The sequence below is a fragment of the Myotis yumanensis genome, unplaced genomic scaffold (assembly GCF_028538775.1).
Source record: "Myotis yumanensis isolate MYYU_CA2020_CCGP unplaced genomic scaffold, mMyoYum1.0.hap1 SCAF_7, whole genome shotgun sequence".
In the NCBI taxonomy this organism is placed as follows: domain Eukaryota; kingdom Metazoa; phylum Chordata; class Mammalia; order Chiroptera; family Vespertilionidae; genus Myotis; species Myotis yumanensis.
The window spans coordinates 93354459-93378077 of NW_027223758.1; the positions used below are offsets into that span (position 1 = coordinate 93354459).

At 51.0% G+C, this 23619-nt stretch overlaps 1 protein-coding gene across 2 annotated transcripts in view; it reads right to left on the reverse strand.

Annotated features, from left to right (window-relative positions):
• Window positions 1-21266, reverse strand: part of OSBPL1A (oxysterol binding protein like 1A) — a 113148-nt gene extending 91882 nt beyond the window's left edge. Inside the window, exons 1-3 of one of the 2 annotated variants that reach the window (XM_070421266.1) lie at window positions 21132-21266; window positions 15121-15243; window positions 744-829 (exon numbers count right to left, since the gene is read on the reverse strand). In XM_070421266.1, coding sequence (XP_070277367.1) covers window positions 744-829; window positions 15121-15241 — 207 coding nt within the window. In that variant the 5' untranslated portion in view covers window positions 15242-15243; window positions 21132-21266. The remainder of the gene's footprint in view (window positions 1-743; window positions 830-15120; window positions 15244-21131) is intronic. The other variant, XM_070421267.1, reaches the window with a different exon arrangement.
• Window positions 21267-23619: the final 2353 nt, after the last annotated feature.

The window sequence follows — 23619 nt, forward strand, 5'->3', positions numbered from 1 at the left end:
GGCAGTGCTAGCTAGGAGGAGGGGCCATGGGCAGTTGGCAGGGTGGGGGGGCCAGTCAGGGGGCTGGGGGGCCGGCCAGGCGTAGGGGCTGTGAGCGGTTGGCCGGCTGGCCCCACCCCCTGTTCAAACTCCCGGACAAACTCCTGGTCAAGAGGACAATTTGCATATTAGCGTTTTATTATACAGGATTACATAGAATGTGCTTTGGTTATTTTTCTTAATTGTTAGGCTAAAAAACTGAAAATATACAATATCTTCATTAATTCATATGTCCACTTTCGCAATTTCAAAAAGCCAACACTGTAAAAATTAAATGACTAAAAAAAATAGAATTTTAATGACTCAGGCTAACCTACTTCATGTATTTAGGAAAGAACAATTCATGTTTTGTTTTGTTTTTTAAATATATTTTATTGATTTTTTACAGAGATGAAGGGATAGGGATAGAAAGAGTCAGAAACATCGATGAGAGAGAAACATCGATCAGCTGCCTCCTGCACATTCCCCACTGGGGATGTGCCCGCAACCAAGGTACATGCACTTGGCCGGAATCGAACCTGGGACCCTTGAGTCCGCAGGCCGACGCTCTATCCACTGAGCCACACCAGTCAGGGCAACAATTCGTGTCTTGAGTGATGACTCCTGCTCTTCATAAGCCGTCTGGCTCGGTGGCTTCCCTACGCCTCCCATCCTTTCCGTGCCGGTACCTACTATGTTCATGAAAAACTCAGCCATCAACATACCTTTAGCAGGGCCTGGACCACTTGTCTATGTCCAAAGTAGCAGGCCAGGTGCAGAGGGGCCCAGCCCAGGTTAGACTTACTTCTTCCTAAAAACGGACCAAGGAAGGCATTTTTAGGTGTAATTTCAGTAATTCCACAGGAAACTGAGCTTGTCTGGAACAGGCCTCTCTGAGGCACTGGCCAGGCCCTCTCTCTGGCCGCACTGCTGATGGGGGAGGCAGAAGCCCCGGAGAGGAAGGGGAGTGAGCGGAACGGACAGATCCCAGGAGCCCGGGTTCTGGCCCACGTTCCTCAGTCAGGGCCTCCTTCCTGAGGCGGAGGGGACGGAGGGTCTCAGCACCTGTGGCCCCAAGGCCCCGGTCCTGTCACCTGGCCCACGTGTGGGCTCCTGGCAGCCTCTGGACACCGGTAACGGGAGCGTGGGCCGGACAGTCCTTCCTGCAGCGTCGGCAGAGCTGTGAGCACCGTGGACAGTGGCTGAGGGCAGTCCTGACTTCTGACACCATCTCAGCGAATGAGGCTATTGGGTTCCCAGGGCCCAACCAGGTAACAGGAACCTCAATTAGAGGCAGTGACAGGGAGCCCAGCCTGCAGCTGAGACAGGGAGGAACCAAGCGAGTGTTGCGAAAACAGAGACTAAGTCAATTTAGCAGAGAAAGGGGGGCACAGTGCTGAGAGCTCAGACAGCGCCAAGCTCCCCAGAACCCCACACCAGCCCCCAAACCCAGCTCCTCCCCCAGAGGGTCCACCAGGTCCCTCGCAGGAGCTAGCGCTTCAGTGCCTGGCTGGGCTCCTGGAGTCTAGGCTTTGAGCCAACCTCACCCCCTCGGTGCACCCAGCACAGGCCCCAGCACGCCCCGAGGGACTGCCACGAAACCACCCTGGGACTGTCTGCCATTCACCCCACGGCCCACATTGTAGCCTCTAGAGCCACAGGCACAGACCACATGCCGCAGCCTGTGCCATGAGCACGTCTTCCCCTCGTTCTCACCTGAAGCCCAGCGTCACCACCAGCGACGCTCCTTTACCCCAGGCCGAGCCTCCCCATTGGCTCACCCCCTGTCCCGAGTTCACCTCCCACCACAGCATTAAAACTGTCCTCAATGTGAATGAGGAGGAACCAAGATGGCGGCATAGGTACACACCTGTACTTGCTGCCTCGCACAACCACATCAAAAATACAACTAAAAGACAAAACGGGTATCATCCAGAACCACGAGAAGGCTGGCAGAGTGGAAATTCTACAGTTAAAAGGAAAGAGAAAAGCGCATTGAGACCGGTAGGAGGTGAGAGGTGAGCAAGGGCGGAGGTGCAGAGGTACGGAGGCGCAGGTGGAAACAGGCTGGCAACTGGGTACGCTGTTGTCTTTTTCAATCAGGAGGGAGATACAAGCTCCCAATTGCTCTGAACTCCAGTTTCAGGCAAGACTCTGGGGACCCAGACTCATACAGAGAGAAACTGGACTGTCTGGCATCGGGCCGGAACCGGAACACGAGGGTGGCTTTCTCGCAGAGGTGCTTGCAGTGATTGATCATTGTTCCTCACGGGGGCCGAGGGACAGAGACCCGGGGACCACTCCAAGGCAGAGCAGACTGGCAGCCATTGCAGTTTGCTCCGCCCTGATGATTCCCTAAGACACTGCCCCACCCAATTTACAACCCCACCCAAGCTGTGCGCAGAAGCTTTTGCATATGAATGGCCTGTTCTTTTGCAGTCTAAAACCTAACAAACTGCAGCTGGGCCAAAGAGCGCCAAAGCCTCCAAAAGAAGGCCTAGATAGCAGCCTGCATTGCTTCACAGCTGGGCCTCATCTGGGCACTTCCAAACCCCAAACAAAGAAGAGGAACCTGCAGATCTCTCTCTAGCTCCTGCTGGGTGGCCTCAGGCAGTAGCTGACTTAGCACCTCCTTGGAGATCCAAGAGCCAGTATACCCAGTGGTCAGAATGGACCATCCAGATTACAACTCCTCAGATCCATAAGGGACACACTCAGGGGGCAGACTCAGTGAGCACCAAAGCCCCACTGAAGCAAGTCCTGCTCCATAAGGATGTCTCCTGCACAGCAGCTCTCCCACTGTAGTCACAGCTGGTCCTCACAGCCAGTTGGCCTGGAGGTCAATTCCTCCCACTGACACCAACAGCAATTAACACTTAACTACAACAAGACTGTGCACACAGCCCACAAAGGGGTGCACCAAGAGTGTCAACCTCAGGTAATTAGGCTGAGCCACTGAGCTCTATAGGACACCTAGCACACAAAGCCACTCTATCAACACAGGGAAGCAGCCAAAATGCGGAGACAAAGAAACAGGTCACAAATGACAGAAATGGAGGAAAACAAACTACTGGATATCGGGTTCAAAACCACGGTTATACACTTACTCAAGAATCTTCTAGAAACCTCCGAAAAATTTAGTGAGACCCTCAAGGATATGAAAAAGGACCAATTAGAAATTAAGCATACACTGACTAAAATAAAGAATAACATATGCATATGTAATACTCTTCATAATAATTTAAGCAATTTAAAAAATTTTAAAATAAAATAAAATAAAATAAAAAAAGAATAACATACAGAGATCCAACAGAAGACTAAAGGATCCCAAGAATCAAGTCAAAGAACTGAAATACAAAGAAGCAAAAAACACCCATCCCGAAAAGAAAAAAGAATCCAAAATATGAAGATAGTGTAAGGAGCCTCTGGGACAACTTCAAGTGTACCAACATCCAAATTATGGGGGTGCCAGAAGAAGAGAGAAAGCAAGATATTGAAAACCTATTTGAAGAAATAATGACAAAAAACTTCCCCTATCTGGTGAAAGAAATAGACTTACAAGTCCAGGAAGCACAGAGAACCCCAAACAAGAGGAATCCAAAGAGGACCACAACAAGACACATCATAATTAAAATGCCAAGAGTAAAAGACAAAGAGAGAATCTTAAAAGCAGCAAAAGAAAACAGTTAATTACCTACAAGGGAGTACCCATACGACTGTCAGCTGATTTCTCAACAGAAACCATGCAGGCCAGAAGGGAGTGGCATGAAATATTCAAGGTGATAAAGAGCAAGAACCTACAACCAAGATTACTCTACCCAGCAAAGCTATCATTCAGAATTGAAAGTCAGATAAAGAGCTTCACATATAAGGAAAAGCTAAAGGAGTTCATCAACACCAAACCAGTATTATATGAAATGCTGAAAGGTATCCTTTAAGAAGGGGAAGAAGAAGAAAAAGGTAAAGATAAGAATTATGAACAACAAAGTGACAACAAATACATATCTATCAACAAGTGAATCTAAAAATCAAGTGAATAAAAAATCTGATGAATAGAATAAACTGGTGACTATAATAGAATCAGGGGCATAGAAAGGGAGTGGAATGACAATTCTCAGGGGGAAAGGGGGTGTGGGGTGAGGAAAGAGACTGGACAAAAATCATACACCTATAGACAAGGACAGTGGGGGGGAGGGGGTAAGGGCATAGGGTGGGGTGGGAACCAGGTGGAAGGGAGCTATGGGGGGGAAAAAGAGGAACAACTGTAATAATCTGAACAATAAAGATTTATTTTAAAAAATAAAGAACTGTCCTCAATGTGTATCAACAAATGCTGTCCCCAAGCTCCAGGGCCACTGCACAGCAAAAATGGTCAGGGATTGGCCCGCACCACAGCCTCTCGTGCTCCCACAGCCCAGTGCCTTAGGGGCTCCCTCACTGCCCACACACCTCCCGGGGTGCTCTGGGGGCGCCACCTTCTCTGGTGAGTCCTTCATTATTGGCATCTCCAATAGCCACACTCCTAACCGTCCCACCACTGTTCAGATACTGTTGACTGAAATTCATATTTGCATTTCCAACTCTCTTCTAGACACCTCCATTCTGATGGTATAAAATACCCCACGCTGAGATGGTGCAGAGCCGGACCTGTCATCACGCACACATACACACACACACACATGCACATACGCACGTACTACCTCGTCCCCTCCACAACTGCTTCCACAATGAATTGCCCCATTATCCACCTCACTTCTCAAGTAAGAAATGAGAATCCTCTTGCCTGCGTTCTGCCTTTAACCATTCCCACTTCTCCTACTGCCACATCCCCCAGAACAGGTCTCCCACACCTCATTCCCAAAGAGATTCTGGATGAAGAAATCAAACTTCCCAGAATCCTAAATTATCTTAAACTCACTCCAAACATTCTTCATACTCTTTACTACTTATCATGGATATTCAAAGAGTTTTGTTCAAGAAAAAGAAATATTGAATTTAGAAATATTTACAAAGAACAATACCCCAATTGGAATATGAAAACACTAATAATGGTGTTACAGGCAACAGTCACAAAGACAATGTCATGAGGACAAAAAGGAGAGAGTGTCATGGGGGACAGAAAGGAGACAGTGTTATGAGGGAGAGAAAGGAGACAGTGTTATGGGGGACAATCAAGGAGACAGTGTCATGGAGGACAGAAAGGAGACAGTGTCATGGGGGACAGTCAAGGAGACAGTGTCATGGGGGACAGTCAAGGAGACAGTGTCATGGGGGACAGAAAGGAGACAGTGTCATGGGGACAGAAAGGAGACAGTGTCAAGGGGACAGAAAGGAGACAGTGTCATGGGGACAGAAAGGAGACAGAGTCATGGGGGACAGTCAAGGAGACAGTGTCATGGGGGACAGAAAGGAGACAGTGTCATGGGGGACAGTCAAGGAGACAGTGTCATGGGAACAGAAAGAAGACAGTGTCATGGGAACAGAAAGGAGACAGTGTCATTGGGACAGAAAGGAGACAGTGTCATGGGGGACAGTCAAGGAGACAGTGTCATGGGGGACAGTCAAGGAGTCAGTGTCATGGGGACAGTCAAGGAGACAGTGTCATGGGGACAGAAAGGAGAGAGTGTCATGGGGACAGAAAGGAGACAGTGTCAAGGGGACAGAAAGGAGACAGTGTCATGGGGGACAGAAAGAAGACAGCGTCATGGGGACAGAAAGGAGACAGTGTTATGAGGGAGAGAAAGGAGACAGTGTTATGGGGGACAGTCAAGGAGACAGTGTCATGGAGGACAGAAAGGAGACAGTGTCATGGGGGACAGTCAAGGAGACAGTGTCATGGGGGACAGTCAAGGAGACAGTGTCATGGGGGACAGAAAGGAGACAGTGTCATGGGGACAGAAAGGAGACAGTGTCAAGGGGACAGAAAGGAGACAGTGTCATGGGGACAGAAAGGAGACAGAGTCATGGGGGACAGTCAAGGAGACAGTGTCATGGGGGACAGAAAGGAGAGTGTCATGGGGGACAGTCAAGGAGACAGTGTCATGGGAACAGAAAGAAGACAGTGTCATGGGAACAGAAAGGAGACAGTGTCATGGGGACAGAAAGGAGACAGTGTCATGGGGGACAGTCAAGGAGACAGTGTCATGGGGGACAGTCAAGGAGTCAGTGTCATGGGGACAGTCAAGGAGACAGTGTCATGGGGACAGAAAGGAGACAGTGTCATGGGGGACAGAAAGGAGACAGTGTCATGGGGACAGTCAAGGAGACAGTGTCATGGGGACAGTCAAGGAGACAGTGTCATGGGGACAGAAAGGAGACAGTGTCATGGGGGACAGAAAGGAGACAGTGTCATGGGGACAGAAAGGAGACAGTGTCATGGGGACAGAAAGGAGACAGTGTCATGGGGGACAGAAAGGAGACAGTGTCATGAGGGACAGAAAGGAGACAGTGTCATGGGGGACAGTGAAGGAGACAGTGTCATGGGGGACAGTGAAGGAGACAGTGTCATGTGGGACAGTGAAGGAGACAGTGCCATGGGGGACAGAAAGGAGACAGTGCCATGGGGGACAGTGAAGGAGACAGTGTCATGGGGGACAGAAAGGAGACAGTGTCATGGGGGACAGTCAAGGAGTCAGTGTCATGGGGACAGTCAAGGAGACAGTGTCATGGGGACAGAAAGGAGACAGTGTCATGGGGACATGTCATGGGGACAGAAAGGAGACAGTGTCATGGGGACAGAAAGGAGACAGTGTCATGGGCGACAGAAAGGAGACAGTGTCATGGGGGACAGAAAGGAGACAGTGTCATGGGGGACAGAAAGGAGACAGTGTAATGGGGACAGAAAGGAGACAGTGTCATGGGGGACAGAAAAGAGACAGTGTCATGGGGACAGAAAGGAGACAGTGTCATGGGGGACAGTCAAGGAGACAGTGTCATGGGGGACAGTCAAGGAGACAGTGTCATAGGGACAGAAAGGAGACTGTGTCATGGGAAACAGTCAAGGAGACAGTGTCATGGGGACAGAAAGGAGACAGTGTCATGGGGGACAGAAAGAAGACAGCGTCATGGGGACAGAAAGGAGACAGTGTTATGGTGGACAGAAAGGAGACAGTGTCATGGGAACAGTCAAGGAGACAGTGTCATGGTGGACAGCAAGGAGACAGTGTCATGGGGGACAGAAAGGAGACAGTGTCATGGGAACAGTCAAGGAGACAGTGTCATGGGGGACAGTCAAGGAGACAGTGTCATGGGGGACAGTCAAGGAGACAGTGTCATAGGGACAGAAAGGAGACTGTGTCATGGGAGACAGTCAAGGAGACAGTGTCATGGGGACAGAAAGGAGACAGTGTCATGGGGGACAGAAAGAAGACAGTGTCATGGGGACAGAAAGGAGACAGTGTTATGGTGGACAGAAAGGAGACAGTGTCATGGGAACAGTCAAGGAGACAGTGTCATGGTGGACAGAAAGGAGACAGTGTCATGGGGGACAGAAAGGAGACAGTGTCATGGGAACAGTCAAGGAGACAGTGTCATGGGGGACAGTCAAGGAGACAGTGTCATGGGGACAGAAAGGAGACTGTGTCATGGGGGACAGAAAGGAGACAGTGTCATGGGGGACAGAAAGGAGACAGTGTCATGGAGGACAGTCAAGGAGACAGTGTCATGGGGACAGAAAGGAGACAGTGTCATGGGGACAGAAAGGAGACAGTGTCATGGGGGACAGAAAAGAGACAGTGTCATGGGGACAGAAAGGAGACAGTGTCATTGGGGACAGTCAAGGAGACAGTGTCATGGGGACAGTCAAAGAACAGTGTCATGGGGACAGAAAGGAGACAGTGTCATGGGGGACAGAAAGGAGACAGTGTCATGGGGGACAGTCAAGGAGACAGTGTCATGGGGAACAGAAAGGAGACAGTGTCATGGGGGACAGAAAGGAGACAGTGTCATGGGGACAGAAAGGAGACAGTGTCATGGGGGACAGTCAAGGAGACAGTGTCATGGGGAACAGAAAGGAGACAGTGTCATGGGGGACAGAAAGGAGACAGTGTCATGGGGACAGAAAGGAGACAGTGTCATGGGGGACAGTCAAGGAGACAGTGTCATGGGGACAGTCAAAGAACAGTGTCATGGGGACAGAAAGGAGACAGTGTCATGGGGGACAGAAAGGAGACAGTGTCATGGGGGACAGTCAAGGAGACAGTGTCATGGGGGACAGAAAGGAGACAGTGTTGGGGGACAGTCAAGGAGACTGTGTCATGGGGACAGAAAGAAGACAGTGTCATGGGGACAGAAAGGAGACAGTGTCATGGGGACAGTCAAGGAGACGGTTCATGGGGGACAGAAAGGAGACAGTGTCATGGGGACAGTCAAGGAAACAGTGTCATGGGGACAGAAAGGAGACAGTGTCATGGGGACAGAAAGGAGACAGTGTCATGGGGACAGTCAAGGAGACAGTGTCATGGGGGACAGAAAGGAGACAGTGTCATGGGGGACAGAAAGGAGAGTCATGGGGGACAGAAAGGAGACAGTGTCATGGGGGACAGTCAAGGAGACAGTGTCATGGGGTACAGAAAGGAGACAGTGTCATGGGGGACAGTCAAGGAGACAGTGTCATGGGGGACAGAAAGGAGACAGTGTCATGGGGGACAGAAAGGAGACAGTGTCATGGGGGACAGAAAGGAGACAGTGTCATGGGGGACAGTCAAGGAGACAGTGTCATGGGAACAGAAAGAAGACAGTGTCATGGGAACAGAAAGGAGACAGTGTCATTGGGACAGAAAGGAGACAGTGTCATGGGGGACAGTCAAGGAGACAGTGTCATGGGGGACAGTCAAGGAGACAGTGTCATGGGGGACAGAAAGGAGACAGTGTCATGGGGGACAGTCAAGGAGACAGTGTCATGGGGGACAGAAAGGAGACAGTGTCATGGGGACAGAAAGGAGACAGTGTCAAGGGGACAGAAAGGAGACAGTGTCATGGGGACAGAAAGGAGACAGAGTCATGGGGGACAGTCAAGGAGACAGTGTCATGGGGGACAGAAAGGAGAGTGTCATGGGGGACAGTCAAGGAGACAGTGTCATGGGAACAGAAAGAAGACAGTGTCATGGGAACAGAAAGGAGACAGTGTCATGGGGACAGAAAGGAGACAGTGTCATGGGGGACAGTCAAGGAGACAGTGTCATGGGGGACAGTCAAGGAGTCAGTGTCATGGGGACAGTCAAGGAGACAGTGTCATGGGGACAGAAAGGAGACAGTGTCATGGGGGACAGAAAGGAGACAGTGTCATGGGGGACAGTCAAGGAGACAGTGTCATGGGGACAGTCAAGGAGACAGTGTCATGGGGACAGAAAGGAGACAGTGTCATGGGGGACAGAAAGGAGACAGTGTCATGGGGACAGAAAGGAGACAGTGTCATGGGGACAGAAAGGAGACAGTGTCATGGGGGACAGAAAGGAGACAGTGTCATGGGGACAGAAAGGAGACAGTGTCATGGGGACAGAAAGGAGACAGTGTCATGGGGGACAGAAAGGAGACAGTGTCATGGGGACAGAAAGGAGACAGTGCCATGGGGGACAGTGAAGGAGACAGTGTCATGGGGGACAGAAAGGAGACAGTGTCATGGGGGACAGAAAGGAGACAGTGTCATGGGGGACAGTCAAGGAGACAGTGTCATGGGGACAGAAAGGAGACAGTGTCATGGGGACAGAAAGGAGACAGTGTCATGGGGACAGAAAGGAGACAGTGTCATGGGGGACAGAAAGGAGACAGTGTCATGGGGACAGAAAGGAGACAGTGCCATGGGGGACAGTGAAGGAGACAGTGTCATGGGGGACAGAAAGGAGACAGTGTCATGGGGGACAGAAAGGAGACAGTGTCATGGGGGACAGTCAAGGAGACAGTGTCATGGGGTACAGAAAGGAGACAGTGTCATGGGGGACAGTCAAGGAGACAGTGTCATGGGGGACAGAAAGGAGACAGTGTCATGGGGGACAGAAAGGAGACAGTGTCATGGGGGACAGAAAGGAGACAGTGTCATGGGGGACAGTCAAGGAGACAGTGTCATGGGAACAGAAAGAAGACAGTGTCATGGGAACAGAAAGGAGACAGTGTCATTGGGACAGAAAGGAGACAGTGTCATGGGGGACAGTCAAGGAGACAGTGTCATGGGGGACAGTCAAGGAGACAGTGTCATGGGGGACAGAAAGGAGACAGTGTCATGGGGGACAGTCAAGGAGACAGTGTCATGGGGGACAGAAAGGAGACAGTGTCATGGGGACAGAAAGGAGACAGTGTCAAGGGGACAGAAAGGAGACAGTGTCATGGGGACAGAAAGGAGACAGAGTCATGGGGGACAGTCAAGGAGACAGTGTCATGGGGGACAGAAAGGAGAGTGTCATGGGGGACAGTCAAGGAGACAGTGTCATGGGAACAGAAAGAAGACAGTGTCATGGGAACAGAAAGGAGACAGTGTCATGGGGACAGAAAGGAGACAGTGTCATGGGGGACAGTCAAGGAGACAGTGTCATGGGGGACAGTCAAGGAGTCAGTGTCATGGGGACAGTCAAGGAGACAGTGTCATGGGGACAGAAAGGAGACAGTGTCATGGGGGACAGAAAGGAGACAGTGTCATGGGGGACAGTCAAGGAGACAGTGTCATGGGGACAGTCAAGGAGACAGTGTCATGGGGACAGAAAGGAGACAGTGTCATGGGGGACAGAAAGGAGACAGTGTCATGGGGACAGAAAGGAGACAGTGTCATGGGGACAGAAAGGAGACAGTGTCATGGGGGACAGAAAGGAGACAGTGTCATGGGGACAGAAAGGAGACAGTGTCATGGGGACAGAAAGGAGACAGTGTCATGGGGGACAGAAAGGAGACAGTGTCATGGGGACAGAAAGGAGACAGTGCCATGGGGGACAGTGAAGGAGACAGTGTCATGGGGGACAGAAAGGAGACAGTGTCATGGGGGACAGAAAGGAGACAGTGTCATGGGGGACAGTCAAGGAGACAGTGTCATGGGGACAGAAAGGAGACAGTGTCATGGGGACAGAAAGGAGACAGTGTCATGGGGACAGAAAGGAGACAGTGTCATGGGGGACAGAAAGGAGACAGTGTCATGGGGACAGAAAGGAGACAGTGCCATGGGGGACAGTGAAGGAGACAGTGTCATGGGGGACAGAAAGGAGACAGTGTCATGGGGGACAGAAAGGAGACAGTGTCATGGGGGACAGTCAAGGAGACAGTGTCATGGGGACAGAAAGGAGACAGTGTCATGGGGACAGTCAAGGAGACAGTGTCATGGGGACAGAAAGGAGACAGTGTCATGGGGACAGTCAAGGAGACAGTGTCATGGGGGACAGAAAGGAGACAGTGTCATGGGGGACAGAAAGGAGACAGTGTCTTGGGGACAGTCAAACATCTTCCCATCAGACCTGAGCAGAGAGGACAGTAGTGGGCTGATCTAGGTGCCAACAGTGGGGTGTAAGTTCTTATTCTGCTTCTAAACGTCTTCCTGAAAACAATTCATGTAGGTAAAGTGTGCTAAGCCTATAAGCATATTCACTTTTACTTTATTTGCAAGAATCTCTCACCATGAGCAACAGGCGAAATCATGAACACACTCTCGTACCCTGGCACCAGCTACCAGCAAAGCTGACGAAGGAGGCACCGCATTTCCAGTCTGAAGAGCTACTCAGACCCTCAACTGCACCGAGCGCTTCCTTCTCTCGCTCTCGACTGGGCCTCCTATGCTGATTGTGTAAACGAATATGAACGCGGAGCCACTTTAAGACGGGTCGGAACTGCATCCCAGAGGCACTGTCTTGCACATCTCAGCCTTTAGATGATTCTCCTGTCCTCGCCACTGTCTATTGTCGACCTGTTTAAGAAAGACACTGTGCAGGGGAGGGCACAAGCATTACCCTACAAACCTGTCTCCCGCGGGCCCGTGGTGCAGGCGCAGTGGGGCAGAATGGAGGGGGGAGGGGGGTGCAGGCCTATGGGGGCGCAATGGAAGGGGGAAGGATGGTGCAGGCCTAGGGGGGCAGAATGGAGGGGGAAGGGGGGGGCAGGCCTGGTTGGGCAGGATGAGGGGGATCGGGAGTACAGGCCTGGGCGGGCAGGATGGAGGGGGTAAAAAGGGGAAATGGGGGACATCTGTAATACTGTCAACAATAAAAATACAAATTAAAAAATAAAATAAAAGCCGTTAAGACACTGACCACCTTTACGAGAGGGCAGCTCCGGGGACAGACACGTGGGTCACGGGGGTGTTTGCCTGCACGACCCCCTAGGGTGTCAGTTTAGCTCCGAGACCCAGGCTCATGGAGCCGTCCGTGTGCGTGTGATAAACCTGGCGTTCTCCCTCATCCTGTGAGCGCTGGCGTTGGGTCCTGGCATTCAGCGCCTTCGCAGCCCAGCCGCCCGGGTCTAGATTCCCATCTCGTCTTTTTCTCAGCCCCGAGGCTCTCAGGGGGTTTGTCCTGAACACGAGCCCTCACGCTCCGAGGCTCCCTCCTGGGAACTCCAGCCGTACGTGGACCACACACCGGCTCCTCCTCTTGTCTTTGTAATGAATGTGAATCGACAGGCTTAGCCAGAATGACGTAAATAATGCAGCCCTCCCGGAAAACCCGGCCGCCTTTAGAAGAGAGAATTCCGAATCGCAGGGTCAGTGGGACACGTTATTGATTGATCGGCAGGAACTTCTAAAAGACAAACGAAAGCCAGCTCCAAAGGATGTGCCCCTGAGCAGGTGGGTAACCTGTCTCAATGCTGCCCCGGCTGGTGGCTCGGGGATGGATGACCTCCAGCACCAAGAGGTGGCCGGTGGATTCCCAGTCAGGATTCCCCATCAGGGCACACACCCAGGTCCTGTGGCTCCAGCCCCGGTGGGGGGCATGCCTGGGGCAGGCAATCGATGTTTCTCTCTTTCTCCCTCTTGCTCCCTTCCTTTCTCTCTAAAAAGCATTTTACAATTCTTAAAAACAAAAAGGAATTACAATACATTTTACCATTTCTCAGGGTTTGGAAAAACAAATAAGACAGAAATAAAAACACAAGAAATGCCAGGAAAAGGTGATTCCCACTTGGAAGCGCTGCTCACATCCAGCCCCACCCGTCCACTCTGCTGTGTGAAGCCTGTGATTGTCTACGTGAGCCCATGCCAACTGCCCTTAGGACACAGTCTGACCGACAGGCAGGAGGTGGTGAAATTTCTAACCTTATTAACATCTCTTCTCCGATTTCCACTTCCAAGTTGAGGACCGCCCACTAACTGGCCTGAGGCGACCTGGGGGGGAGGGGGGCAGTAAGGCAAGGGTCATTGAGGATGACAAATCGGGAGCATCGGGCCTTCAAAATGGTGACGACTCAGAACCCGTCCTTCCAGAAGGACCGGGGGTTGGGGATCCTTTCAGCTGCATCGAGGGCTGCACTTGGTGGATGATCCGACCACGGCTCCTTCCTGCTCCTCTGAGGGGGAGAGGGAGGCGGGGGGGGGTTGCCGCTGGAGGCCAGGGAATGGGACCCGGCTAATGAACCGTCCACCTGGACAGAGGACTGTGGGGGACGAAGATGAGTCCTGTGGCTTCCGTCGTAAGCCCAGGGGGCGCAATAAATGGGGGAACCCTGAGAACAGGCACGTGGCACCCAAGGTGCTAGGAAAGGACCCCGGAGCCGACCTACCCCAGGGCCCAGCCGCCAGGTGGCACGGAAGGTCACCCTGTGGCAGGAAGCAGAGGGAGGGCCCCAGCTTGGCTGCCACAGCTGCTCTGCCCACGTCACCAAATCCCCACGCGCCTCGGCAGGTGCAGAGACACGGCAGAGGCTCGGGGGGCACAAAGCCAACAAGAGCCAAGGTGCGTCTCCCGCGCCGGCGAGGAGCCGCCTGCATCCTGTGATAGACTGAGGCCTGCGTTCACTCTGTCCTCAAGCTCTGCTGCAGCAACACCTGTTCAAGGAGCCCCAGGGAGACAGGGTCCCCAGGAGCCAAAGGCTGTGCAGCACCCAGCAATGCTCACCTTTGCATTCAGCCCTCGGGGGGCTGGGGGCGGGAGGAAGGTGAGAGGCGCCGAAGGCCCCACATTAACCAGCAAAGCTACTGAGATGGACGGGCCCCAAGGCTAACGTTTAGCCCCCACATTCCCAGGAGAAGGTGCTTGAGGAAGTGCCAGAGCCATTTCAGAGGACGGGCCCTATCTGTCCACACACCTGAGCGTGAGACACCTGCAACCTCGCCCACAGGCACACTGCGCCCTGGCTGCTCCTCACCCTCCCAGCCTGACCCTCACCCCCTGCCCGCAGGCCGGGCCCTCTGGGCTGCCTCTCACCTCAGGGCCTTGACACCGGCTGTTTCTCCTACACCATCTTCACCTGGTTAAGTCCCACACACGCTTTTCTTTTTTAAATATATTTTCATTGATTTCAGAGAGGAAAGGAGAGGGAGAGACAGAAACATCAATGATGAGAGAGAATCACCGATCGGCTGCCTCCTGCACGCCCCCCACTGCGGATGGAGCCCGCAACCCGGGCATCAGAGGTCGATGCTCAACCACTGAGCCCCACTGGCCGGGCCTACACACTCTGACCATATCATCTTAGAATCACTTCCTCCAAGACACTAATCCTTCGCATTCCAATTCCATGCCTCTCCTTGAAGACCCATGACGCCCCACACGTCCATACTCTGGTGCACCTGTGCGATGTCGACTAGTCTGACCTATGACTCCAGGGGACTAGTCCCCGTGACAGGAGGGGGATGCTGACGGCACCTTCTCTGAGGTACCCTGGGCTCTCTGGGCAGACGGCCGTTCCACGACGCTGTCTTCGGGAAGCACACACGGTCACAGCCTGCATCGTGGGCCCGGGGTTCAGGGCCCCCTGCAGTTAGAAGGTCTACGATCCATCACGACTTTGGGGCTGGATCTCAATGTGTCTGGCTTACAGGGAACTCGGAGAGACATTTCCACTCTAAGGGGTTCCTTCCAGGGTACCACAAGGAAGCGCATCGCAAGCAAGATCAGGAGAGAATGCCACATAAACGACAGAGTACATGAGAGAGGGGGCCTAGGAGAAAGCGAAGGAAGTCCGCCCAAAGCCCACCTTTGCAGTTGATGTCGGCGACGGCTTCGTTCTTCTCCACGGTTTCCAGCAGCTTCCTCACCTCCTCGGCGTGGCCATTCCTGGCGTGATGGAGGAGCTGCTGCTCTGCCTCTGTATTCATCGCTACATTAAAAACAGCACAGCAGGGGGGAGTTAATGGGGGGGGAGACATGTGTACTACTATCTGTAATACTTTAAATAATAAAATAAAATTTTAAAAAATATAAAACAACACAGCGGCTCTCGCCTAAGAACGTGAGGCGCTTTAGACAGCTCCTGCTGACACCCAGGGGAAGGGCCTGGCAGGCGGCTCCGGAGGCTGGAGTGTCGCCCCAGGCCGAACCCAGGCAGGCACGTCCCTGCTCATGGGGCTGATGAACGGAGGATAATCATTCTTATAATTTTGTTCAAGATATTGCTGATTTTTAAAAATCTTTCTGGTTTCCAAATATAAGGAGACATTCGCATTGTTAGCCAGGGCTCTTTCACAGCTGACAGAGGCTGATAAATTAGTGACGTGCATTTCCCAATGTGCTCCCGGGACATCGGAGGCCACAGCTCACAACCAGGAGACTCCTGTCCATTGAGAAAGACGGGCATTAAAGAGCCTCCAGCGTTGCAGGAGGGACCCTGTCATCGGGAGCCTCACAGACACCGGCCCCATCTGCGCGGAGATCAAACCCCTCGAGGACAAGAAGCACCACATCAAAGACAGGCCGCGCCCCAGCCACCACCGAGTCTTCGTGCCCCCAAATTAACGCCGGGCTGCATGTGTCTTTACCTGTTTGCCAACATTAATAATAAGTGTTATACTTGTTCTTTAGGCTTCTCTCAAAGCTATGGATGTAGCCCAACTGCTAAAAAGTGCTGAAGGTGTGTAAGATAACTTTTGTATTATCGATAATACTCTTTAAACGGTTTCTCTTTTGAAATTTAAAAGAAATGCTATTGCCAACAGAAGGAAAGCTGTATATACACACGTACACGTATAGTATATGTGTATATGTGTGTGTATATATATATATGTGTATATTTTTTAAAGAAGTTAAAAAGAAACAGTTTATCCTAATAAGTTGGTTATTTCTGAGTGAATAAAAAGAGACAAACTAAGAAGAACACTGTATACTTGGAATTTGAATAGAGAAAAAATTAAATGCATTTATAAACAAATACATATATTTTACAAATTAAATCTTAAAAACATTTTTAAAAATCTATAATGTGCTTTGTTAGCACTACATTCCAAAGCAGCTAGCTGCGCAATGGTGTGGGGATTTTCCAATATTATATTCTGTTAATATGAGGAAAATATTAAAAATTAAAGTAATTATGTAAAAACAGCAAGAAAATAAATTTTGCTCTCAATCATATTAGCTCCTAGCAAACAACCAGTAAGTTCTCTAAAATAGGAATATATGTCTATATGTATATACACACGTACACACACATGTATATATAAAACTATGACATTTGTGTTAACAAAAAATAATGCATTTTTGTTTTAGAAATTGCACATTAGTAGACAGACTCATATTTAACACTGATTTCAGAGATGAAGCAACTGAGAAGTACAAAGATAAAGTCACTTGCTGAGTATTGTATTCCAGTAAAGCCACAACCAGCACCTATACCTTTTAAACAAGGGGTGAAATAACAGCAATGCTATCTACTTCATAAAACTCAAGTCAGCCTCTAAAATTAAATGCGGGGGGCAGGGTGGACTAGAGGGGTCAATTCGGGGAACAGGGGACTTATGTAATATTTTCAACAATAAAGATTTTTTTAATTTTTTAAAAATATATTTTATTGATTTTTTTTTTTTACAGAGAGAAAGGGAGAGGGATAGAGAGCCAGAAACATCGACGAGAGAGAAACGTCGATCAGCTGCCTCCTGCACACCCCCTACTGGGAATGTGCCCGCAACCAAGGTACATGCCCTTGACCGGTATCGAACCTGGGACCCTTTAGTCCGCAGGCCGACGCTCTATCCACTGAGCCAAACCGGTTAGGGCAACAATAAAGAGTTTTCAAAAAATAAAATTAACTGCCACTGATTCTAGGAACTGTTCATGTGTGAGCGTTGAGGAAACCGACTCTGAATTATAAACTAATCTAATTTTAAGAAGCTTTATTTCCTAACTGAAGTGAGATATTCAAAACACAGCAATCTAAGGACAACCACAGAAAACTGTCAAGTCTATTTTAGGAAACACTCATTCCTTCTTTTAGAAATAAAAAAATAGCCCTAGCCAGTTTTGGCTCAGTGAATAGAGCCTCGGCCTGCAGACTCAAGGGTCCCAGGTTCGATTCCAGTCAAGGGCATGTACCTTGGTTGCGGGCACATCCCCAGTAGGAGGTGTGCAGGAGGCAGCTGATCGATGTTTCTCTCTCGTCGATATTTCTAACTCTATCCCTCTCCCTTCCTCTCTGTAAAAAATCAATAAAATATATATTTTTTAAAATAAATTGAGTCATTTAATTTTTAATTCAGTGGAGCTTTTACTCTCACTTCCTCAAGGAGAGTCGGTGCCCAGACACAGGGCACGGTCTCCCACGGGCTATCCTTTAAGGCCCCACGCACAGGGTGCCAACCATTGCAGCCACTGTGGAACACTTACATCTGACATCCCCTGACCTTCTCCTGTTCAGACTCGGGCCCACCCACATGGACCTGGATGCCACACAGACATAAGGAAGGGACAATCCCACTTGCTGAATATTTACCTTTACCTTTACACAGTTGAAAATCTCAATGTTTATCAAAACTGGTGAAAATTAAATAAGTGTCATGGCTTTGCTTTATGCAACTCTTTTAACCTTAAACTGCTATGCATTTTATCTGCTTCAACGACCAAGAGCAAACCCTTAGACACACCCCTCATTTGAATTTCAACCTGATTCTGAAAACTATCAGCTACTGTTTCAAAACAGGCTGGAGCCATCAGAGCTCAGGGCAGAGAAGTCCACCATTAGATAAGTCCAATTTTAGATACTAAAAATACTAAAAAGAAAGCTGAATGTCACCTTTTCATGATAAAATTCCTTAAACTTTAGACAAAATGTATTTAAATGTTTCCCATTTTGATTTCCGATTTAAAACTGTCTTCCAAACTAATGTTGAATACTGACCAGCTGCACACCACAAATCCAGAAGTTTCTCTTTAAAGGAAAACTTTAAAGTAAAGGCATGTGGTTACTTTCCATCGTCATATGACAGGAAAATGTACAGTTAAGGAGTGCTTTCACTACACAGCAATTCCCTATTTGTCAGCTGACGAATCCAAGAACTCAGATACAGTCATGACCTAATATAACCTCTTACTAAAAGCCTTAAAACGATCTCTCACACTTGCCCACCTTCTTAGTGGGGGAGGTCAGGTAAGGAAAAATCAAACATTTCTAGGAATCAAGGACAACCTATAATTATATGGCATTATGATCAACATATCCTGTACAGAATTTATAACAGTATCTTTTTTTTATTGATTGCAGAGAGGGAAGGAGGGAGAGGAACATCAATGATGAGAGGGAATCATCAATCGAATGCTTCCTGCACACTCCCTACTGGGGATCGAGCCTGCAACCCGTCATGTGTCCTGGCTAGAAATCTAACCGTGATCTCCCAGGTCATAGGTCAACCTTCAGCCACTGAGCCACTCCAGACGGGCAACAGTATCTTTTTTGACGCCTCATTAATGAATTCTGGTGAGTTGATATAAGCTGACCTCTTTCTAGAGCAGGAAATTACCAGTCACCCATCAAGTTCTGATTACCATCAGTTTTGGCTTGAAAAAAACTGACAAGTTTCCTAACCACTTCAGATGTCTCACACACACTTTCTACCTTAATCTCTCTCCTCCATGTGTTGTCAGTTAAGTTGATTTCTACTCTCTACTGACCACTTTTCTCAGTGAATATACATAATATACAAAACTCAGCTTCTATTAATATCTAGCTAGAGGTAAGAAATTGCCACAACAGCCCTGGCCGATGTGGCTCAGTGGGTAGAGCGACAGTCTGCGGACTGAAGGGTCCCGGGTTCCATTCCGGTCAAGGGAGCATGCCCAGGTTGCGGGCTCGATCCCTAGTAGGGGGCTTGCAGGAGGCATCCAATCAATGATTCCTTCTCATCATTGATGTTTCTATCTCTCTCTCTCTCTCCCTCCCTCCTCTCTGAAATCAATAAAAATATATATATTTTAAAATCGCCACAACAAAATTCCAACCTAAAAATCTGCTACAGATGGCGCTGGCAGGTTCTCAGTGGTCAGAGGATCGGCCCTCCGACCAAAGGGTCTAGGTTCGGTTCCTGGGCAAGGGCACGTCCCTCAGCTGCAGGCTCAATCCCTGACCCCTGTCACACAACCAATCGATGCATCTCTCCCCCTCTCTTCCACTCTCTCTAAAAAAATAATAATCAGCCCTAACCAGTGTGGTTCAGTGGATAGAGCATCAGCCTGCGGACTGAAGGGTCCCAGGTTCGATTCCGGTCAAGGGCATGTGCCTTGGTTGCGGGCATATCTCCAGTGAGGGCTGTGCAGGAGGGAGCTGAATCGATATTTCTCTCTCATCGACGTTTCTAACTCTCTATTCCTCTCCCTCTCTGTAAAAAATGAATAAAATATATTTTAAAAATAATAATAATAATAATCAATGGAAAAAACATCCTCACTCCTTGGGTAAAGATTTAAAAATCTATAGATGTAGGTCTAAGTAAAATAAAGACACAAGGAGAAAATTTTTAATTTATTTAATAGACACTGCACTATGTTATCGCTCCAAAGAACCTGGCAGTTCTCTTAGTTGTTGGTTCTAAACAAGTTATCATTTCCCTTGTCTTAGGCGGGAGCGGGGAGCAGTGTGTTTAGAGAAGCAGCATCTGCCCGCTCTGCCTACAGGTGGAGGAACACCTGCCGGACAGCTGCCTCCCATGCTCGCCGCCGCCAAGTTCTGGTGAACAGTCAGCTGAGAGGCCGGCGCCGGCAAGGCCCGTGCTCAGCTGCCCCTGCCTGGGCTCAGGCCAGGCCCCTGCAGCCCGAACCCGGTTCCCATGAGCTCCCAGCGCTGCGGTGATACAGGGATGCTGCTGACTGTCCCCCCTGCCCCCCGAACTGTGGGTATAGCCCCTCGCTCGGAACCCGGAGGTGAAGAGTGGTTTCGGGACTGTCCTGGGACTGCTCTCCATCAATCCATGGTCTTTAATTTCAGCGGGGGTCAGAGGCTACACCTCCCACGCGGGCTGCAAAAAGGAAATGCACTGCGTCGTGGTCAGGAGGCCGTGCTCGCCCTCACAGCGCCGCAACCCAGGACCCCCCGCGCTGCTCCGAAGGCAGCGACCGCCCGCCGTGCCAGGGCCGTTTCTGAGAAAAGCGGTCCGTTTCCACGCGGGTTGAACTTTCCCCCAAGCCCCGGAGCCTGCGCCACGCGTGCACCATCCCAGCAGCTCCCCTCACCGCGCCCACAGCCCAGCTGCGCCGCGAGTCCACGTGAGCGAGGAGGTCGGCAGCTGAGAGCTCGTCCAGCAAAACCCAGACCCGGCCACCGCCAGGGCCAGCGCCAGCCTCCCGCCTCCCGCCTCGGGGCAGCTGCGGCTCCCGGGCTGCTTACCCCCTGCTCCGCGCTGGCCCACGGGCCGCCCCGCACACTGTGGTCACGTGAGCAGCGCGTGACCTCCACCGCGAACCCACCCACCCCCACGGGAATAGGAAGCTCAACACCGCGAAGCGCCCGGCCAAGTCCCGAGAAGCGCGGCGGGCTGGGCAGGGGCGCGGGCGGCGGCGGCAGCAAACGCCAACACCGCGCCGAGTAACAACCAACTTCCTCGCGGCGGAGGCAGCGGCGGCCGCGGGACTGGCCCGGAGCCGGGCATCTCCGCGCCGCGACTCTGACCATCGGCGGGGCCGCGGGAGAGCAGCGCGCACCCCGCCAGGCGCGCAGACCTCCCCGGGCACCGGGCACCGGGCACTGGGCAGAGTGCAGCCCGCGCGCGGCAGGCGGCCGCGCAAACTGACCTAGGCGGCCACCCGGCTCCCGGGCTCCCGGAACCAGGACCGAGACCGCAGGCTTCCCGTCCGCTCGCCCTGCGTCGACGAAGCAGAGGTCACCCGGCGCGCACTCCCCGGGACTCCGGCGCGGGAGCCCTGCGGGGCGCGAGGGGGCAGGACCCGTCCCGCGAGGCGTGGCTCCGCCCTCCGCGGCGCCCGCTCCACCGCGGCGCGCGCCGGGGTTCTGGGCGCCGGATCGTGCGGCACGTGACCGACTCGCGGGCCCAGCGGCGCGCGCTAGGCCCCAGGCCCCGCCCCCGGCACCACAGCCCCGCCCCCGGCCGCTCCAGTCCCGCCTGAAGCCCGGGGTCAGTGCGTCTGCCCAGGTTGCGAGAAGGGGCAGCGCCTTCACGCTCCTCCCACCACACCCCGCCCCCGAAAGAAGGGGGACCCTACCCCAAGGACTCGGAAGCGCTGTGGCGGGAGAGGAAGGCCCCGAGCTGAAGCGAATATGAATGCTGAGTTGATGCCCTGGAAATTGGTTATTAAACCAACACGTCACCTCGCTGCCCAGATGTTTTCTGCTCTGGCCGGGCCTTCCCCGCGTGACCCTTAGCCCGGCTTCCCCGCAGGTGACGAGGCTGGCCTCCCGGTGCCGTCAGCACCCCTCGCCCCCGCCCCGCCCTGAGTGAGGGCGCTCAGCCACCTTCCAGCCACCTTCCAGCGCCCACCTCCAGATCAGGGCACCCGGTCTCGCTGGGAGAGTTAACAGTCTATGGTGTGCAAGCTTAAGCTCTAGGATAATCACAACTTTTAAAAAACGTGCATAACTAAAAGAGAAAGAAACTTTAAGCATATGGACAGCTTTTCAACCTCCGTGTGTTTTCCAGTGTACTTAATGTACATGTTCTTTTGTAATCAAAATTTAACAAATAGGTATCATTTTTTAAAAATATATTTTTATTGATTTCAGAGAGGAAGGGAGAGGGAGGTAGAAACATCAATGATGAGAGAGTCATTGATCGGCTGCCTCCTGCACGCCCCCTACTGGGGATGGACTCCACAACCCAGGCATGTGCCCTTGACTGGCATTGAACCCAGGACCCTTCAGTCCGCAGGCCAGCGCTCTGTCCACTGAGCCAAACCAACTAGGGCAACAAATAGGTATCATTTTTAAGGGACTAGTTCTATAGTCCATTTAAGTCTAGAAACATATTGTGAACATACAGGCCAGGTGGTCAGTGCATTACAGGTGCTGGGTCACGTGGCAGACCTGCTAGCCTGTGTGGAGAAGGCCAGCAGCCCTGCTGGTGCGTCTCAGCCAGCATCTTCTCCACCAATAAAAAGCAAGGGGGTGTCCAGCACAATCCTTCAGGGCTTATTTTCTCATGATACTGAATTACCTTTATAGCCAAAATGAAAATTGACTATTGAAATAATTTTCCATATGATTCCACCAAAGCTTTCATTCTCACTGATAATTGACTGAATTCCCTCTCTCCCTCCCCCCCCCCCGCCCCCCTCTCTTACTGTGAGGAGCAAGTTTGTTCACTGGAGGTCCACCTCAAGCATGAAACACAGCCCAAAACCATCATTTAAACCATTGGAGAATGTATTTGAAACTACTCTACTCCCCTCTTGATTTTTGTAAGTGAAAACAGATCCTGGCCAACAGGAGGATGAAGGTGATAGGAGGTGATCATGATTCCCAAGAAGAGAAGTCCCAAGCCTGACAAGATCACTATGTGAACAACAATGTAAACGGAGCCCCTTTAGGATGGAGCTGGGCTGCCAGGCCAGGGGAACGCACTGCGCATCTTCCACCTCAACCAGGGGAACGTCCAACAGGGCAGATGCCACATCTCCATCCAATTATCTATTGAATAATAATAACAATAAAATAAAGTACCATAGCCTGGCTGGTTTGGCTCAGTGGATGGAGCATTGGCCTGTGGACCGAAGGGTCCCAGGTTCAATTCTGGTCGGGGGCACATGCCTGGGTTGCAGGCTCAGTCCAACGTGCAAGAGGCAGCCAATCGATGATTCCCTCTCATCATTGATGTTTTTATCTCTCTCTTCCTCTCCCTTCTTCTCTGAAATCAATAAAAATATATTTAGAAAAAATAAATATAAATAAATAAATAAAGTACCGTAATCTCAGCTGGCATGGCTCAGTGGTTGAGCGTCGACCTATGAACCAGGAGGTCACGGTTCGATTCCTGGTCAGGGCACATGCCTGGGTTGCAGGCTTGATCCCCAGTGTGGGGCGTGCAGGAGGCAGCCAATCAGTGATTCTCATCATTGATGTTTCTATCTCTCTGTCCCTCTCCCTTCCTCTCTGAAATCAATAAGAATATATTTTAAGAAAATAAAAATAAAATGGGGTAAAATAACCTTTGAACTGGACCTAGGACAACATTGTATCCCAAAGAACTGTTTGCAAACGTACCAGGAAAGCAGTCATTCCAACTACTGAACTGAAAATGCAAAGCATTGTTTAGAAGTAGCATCGCTG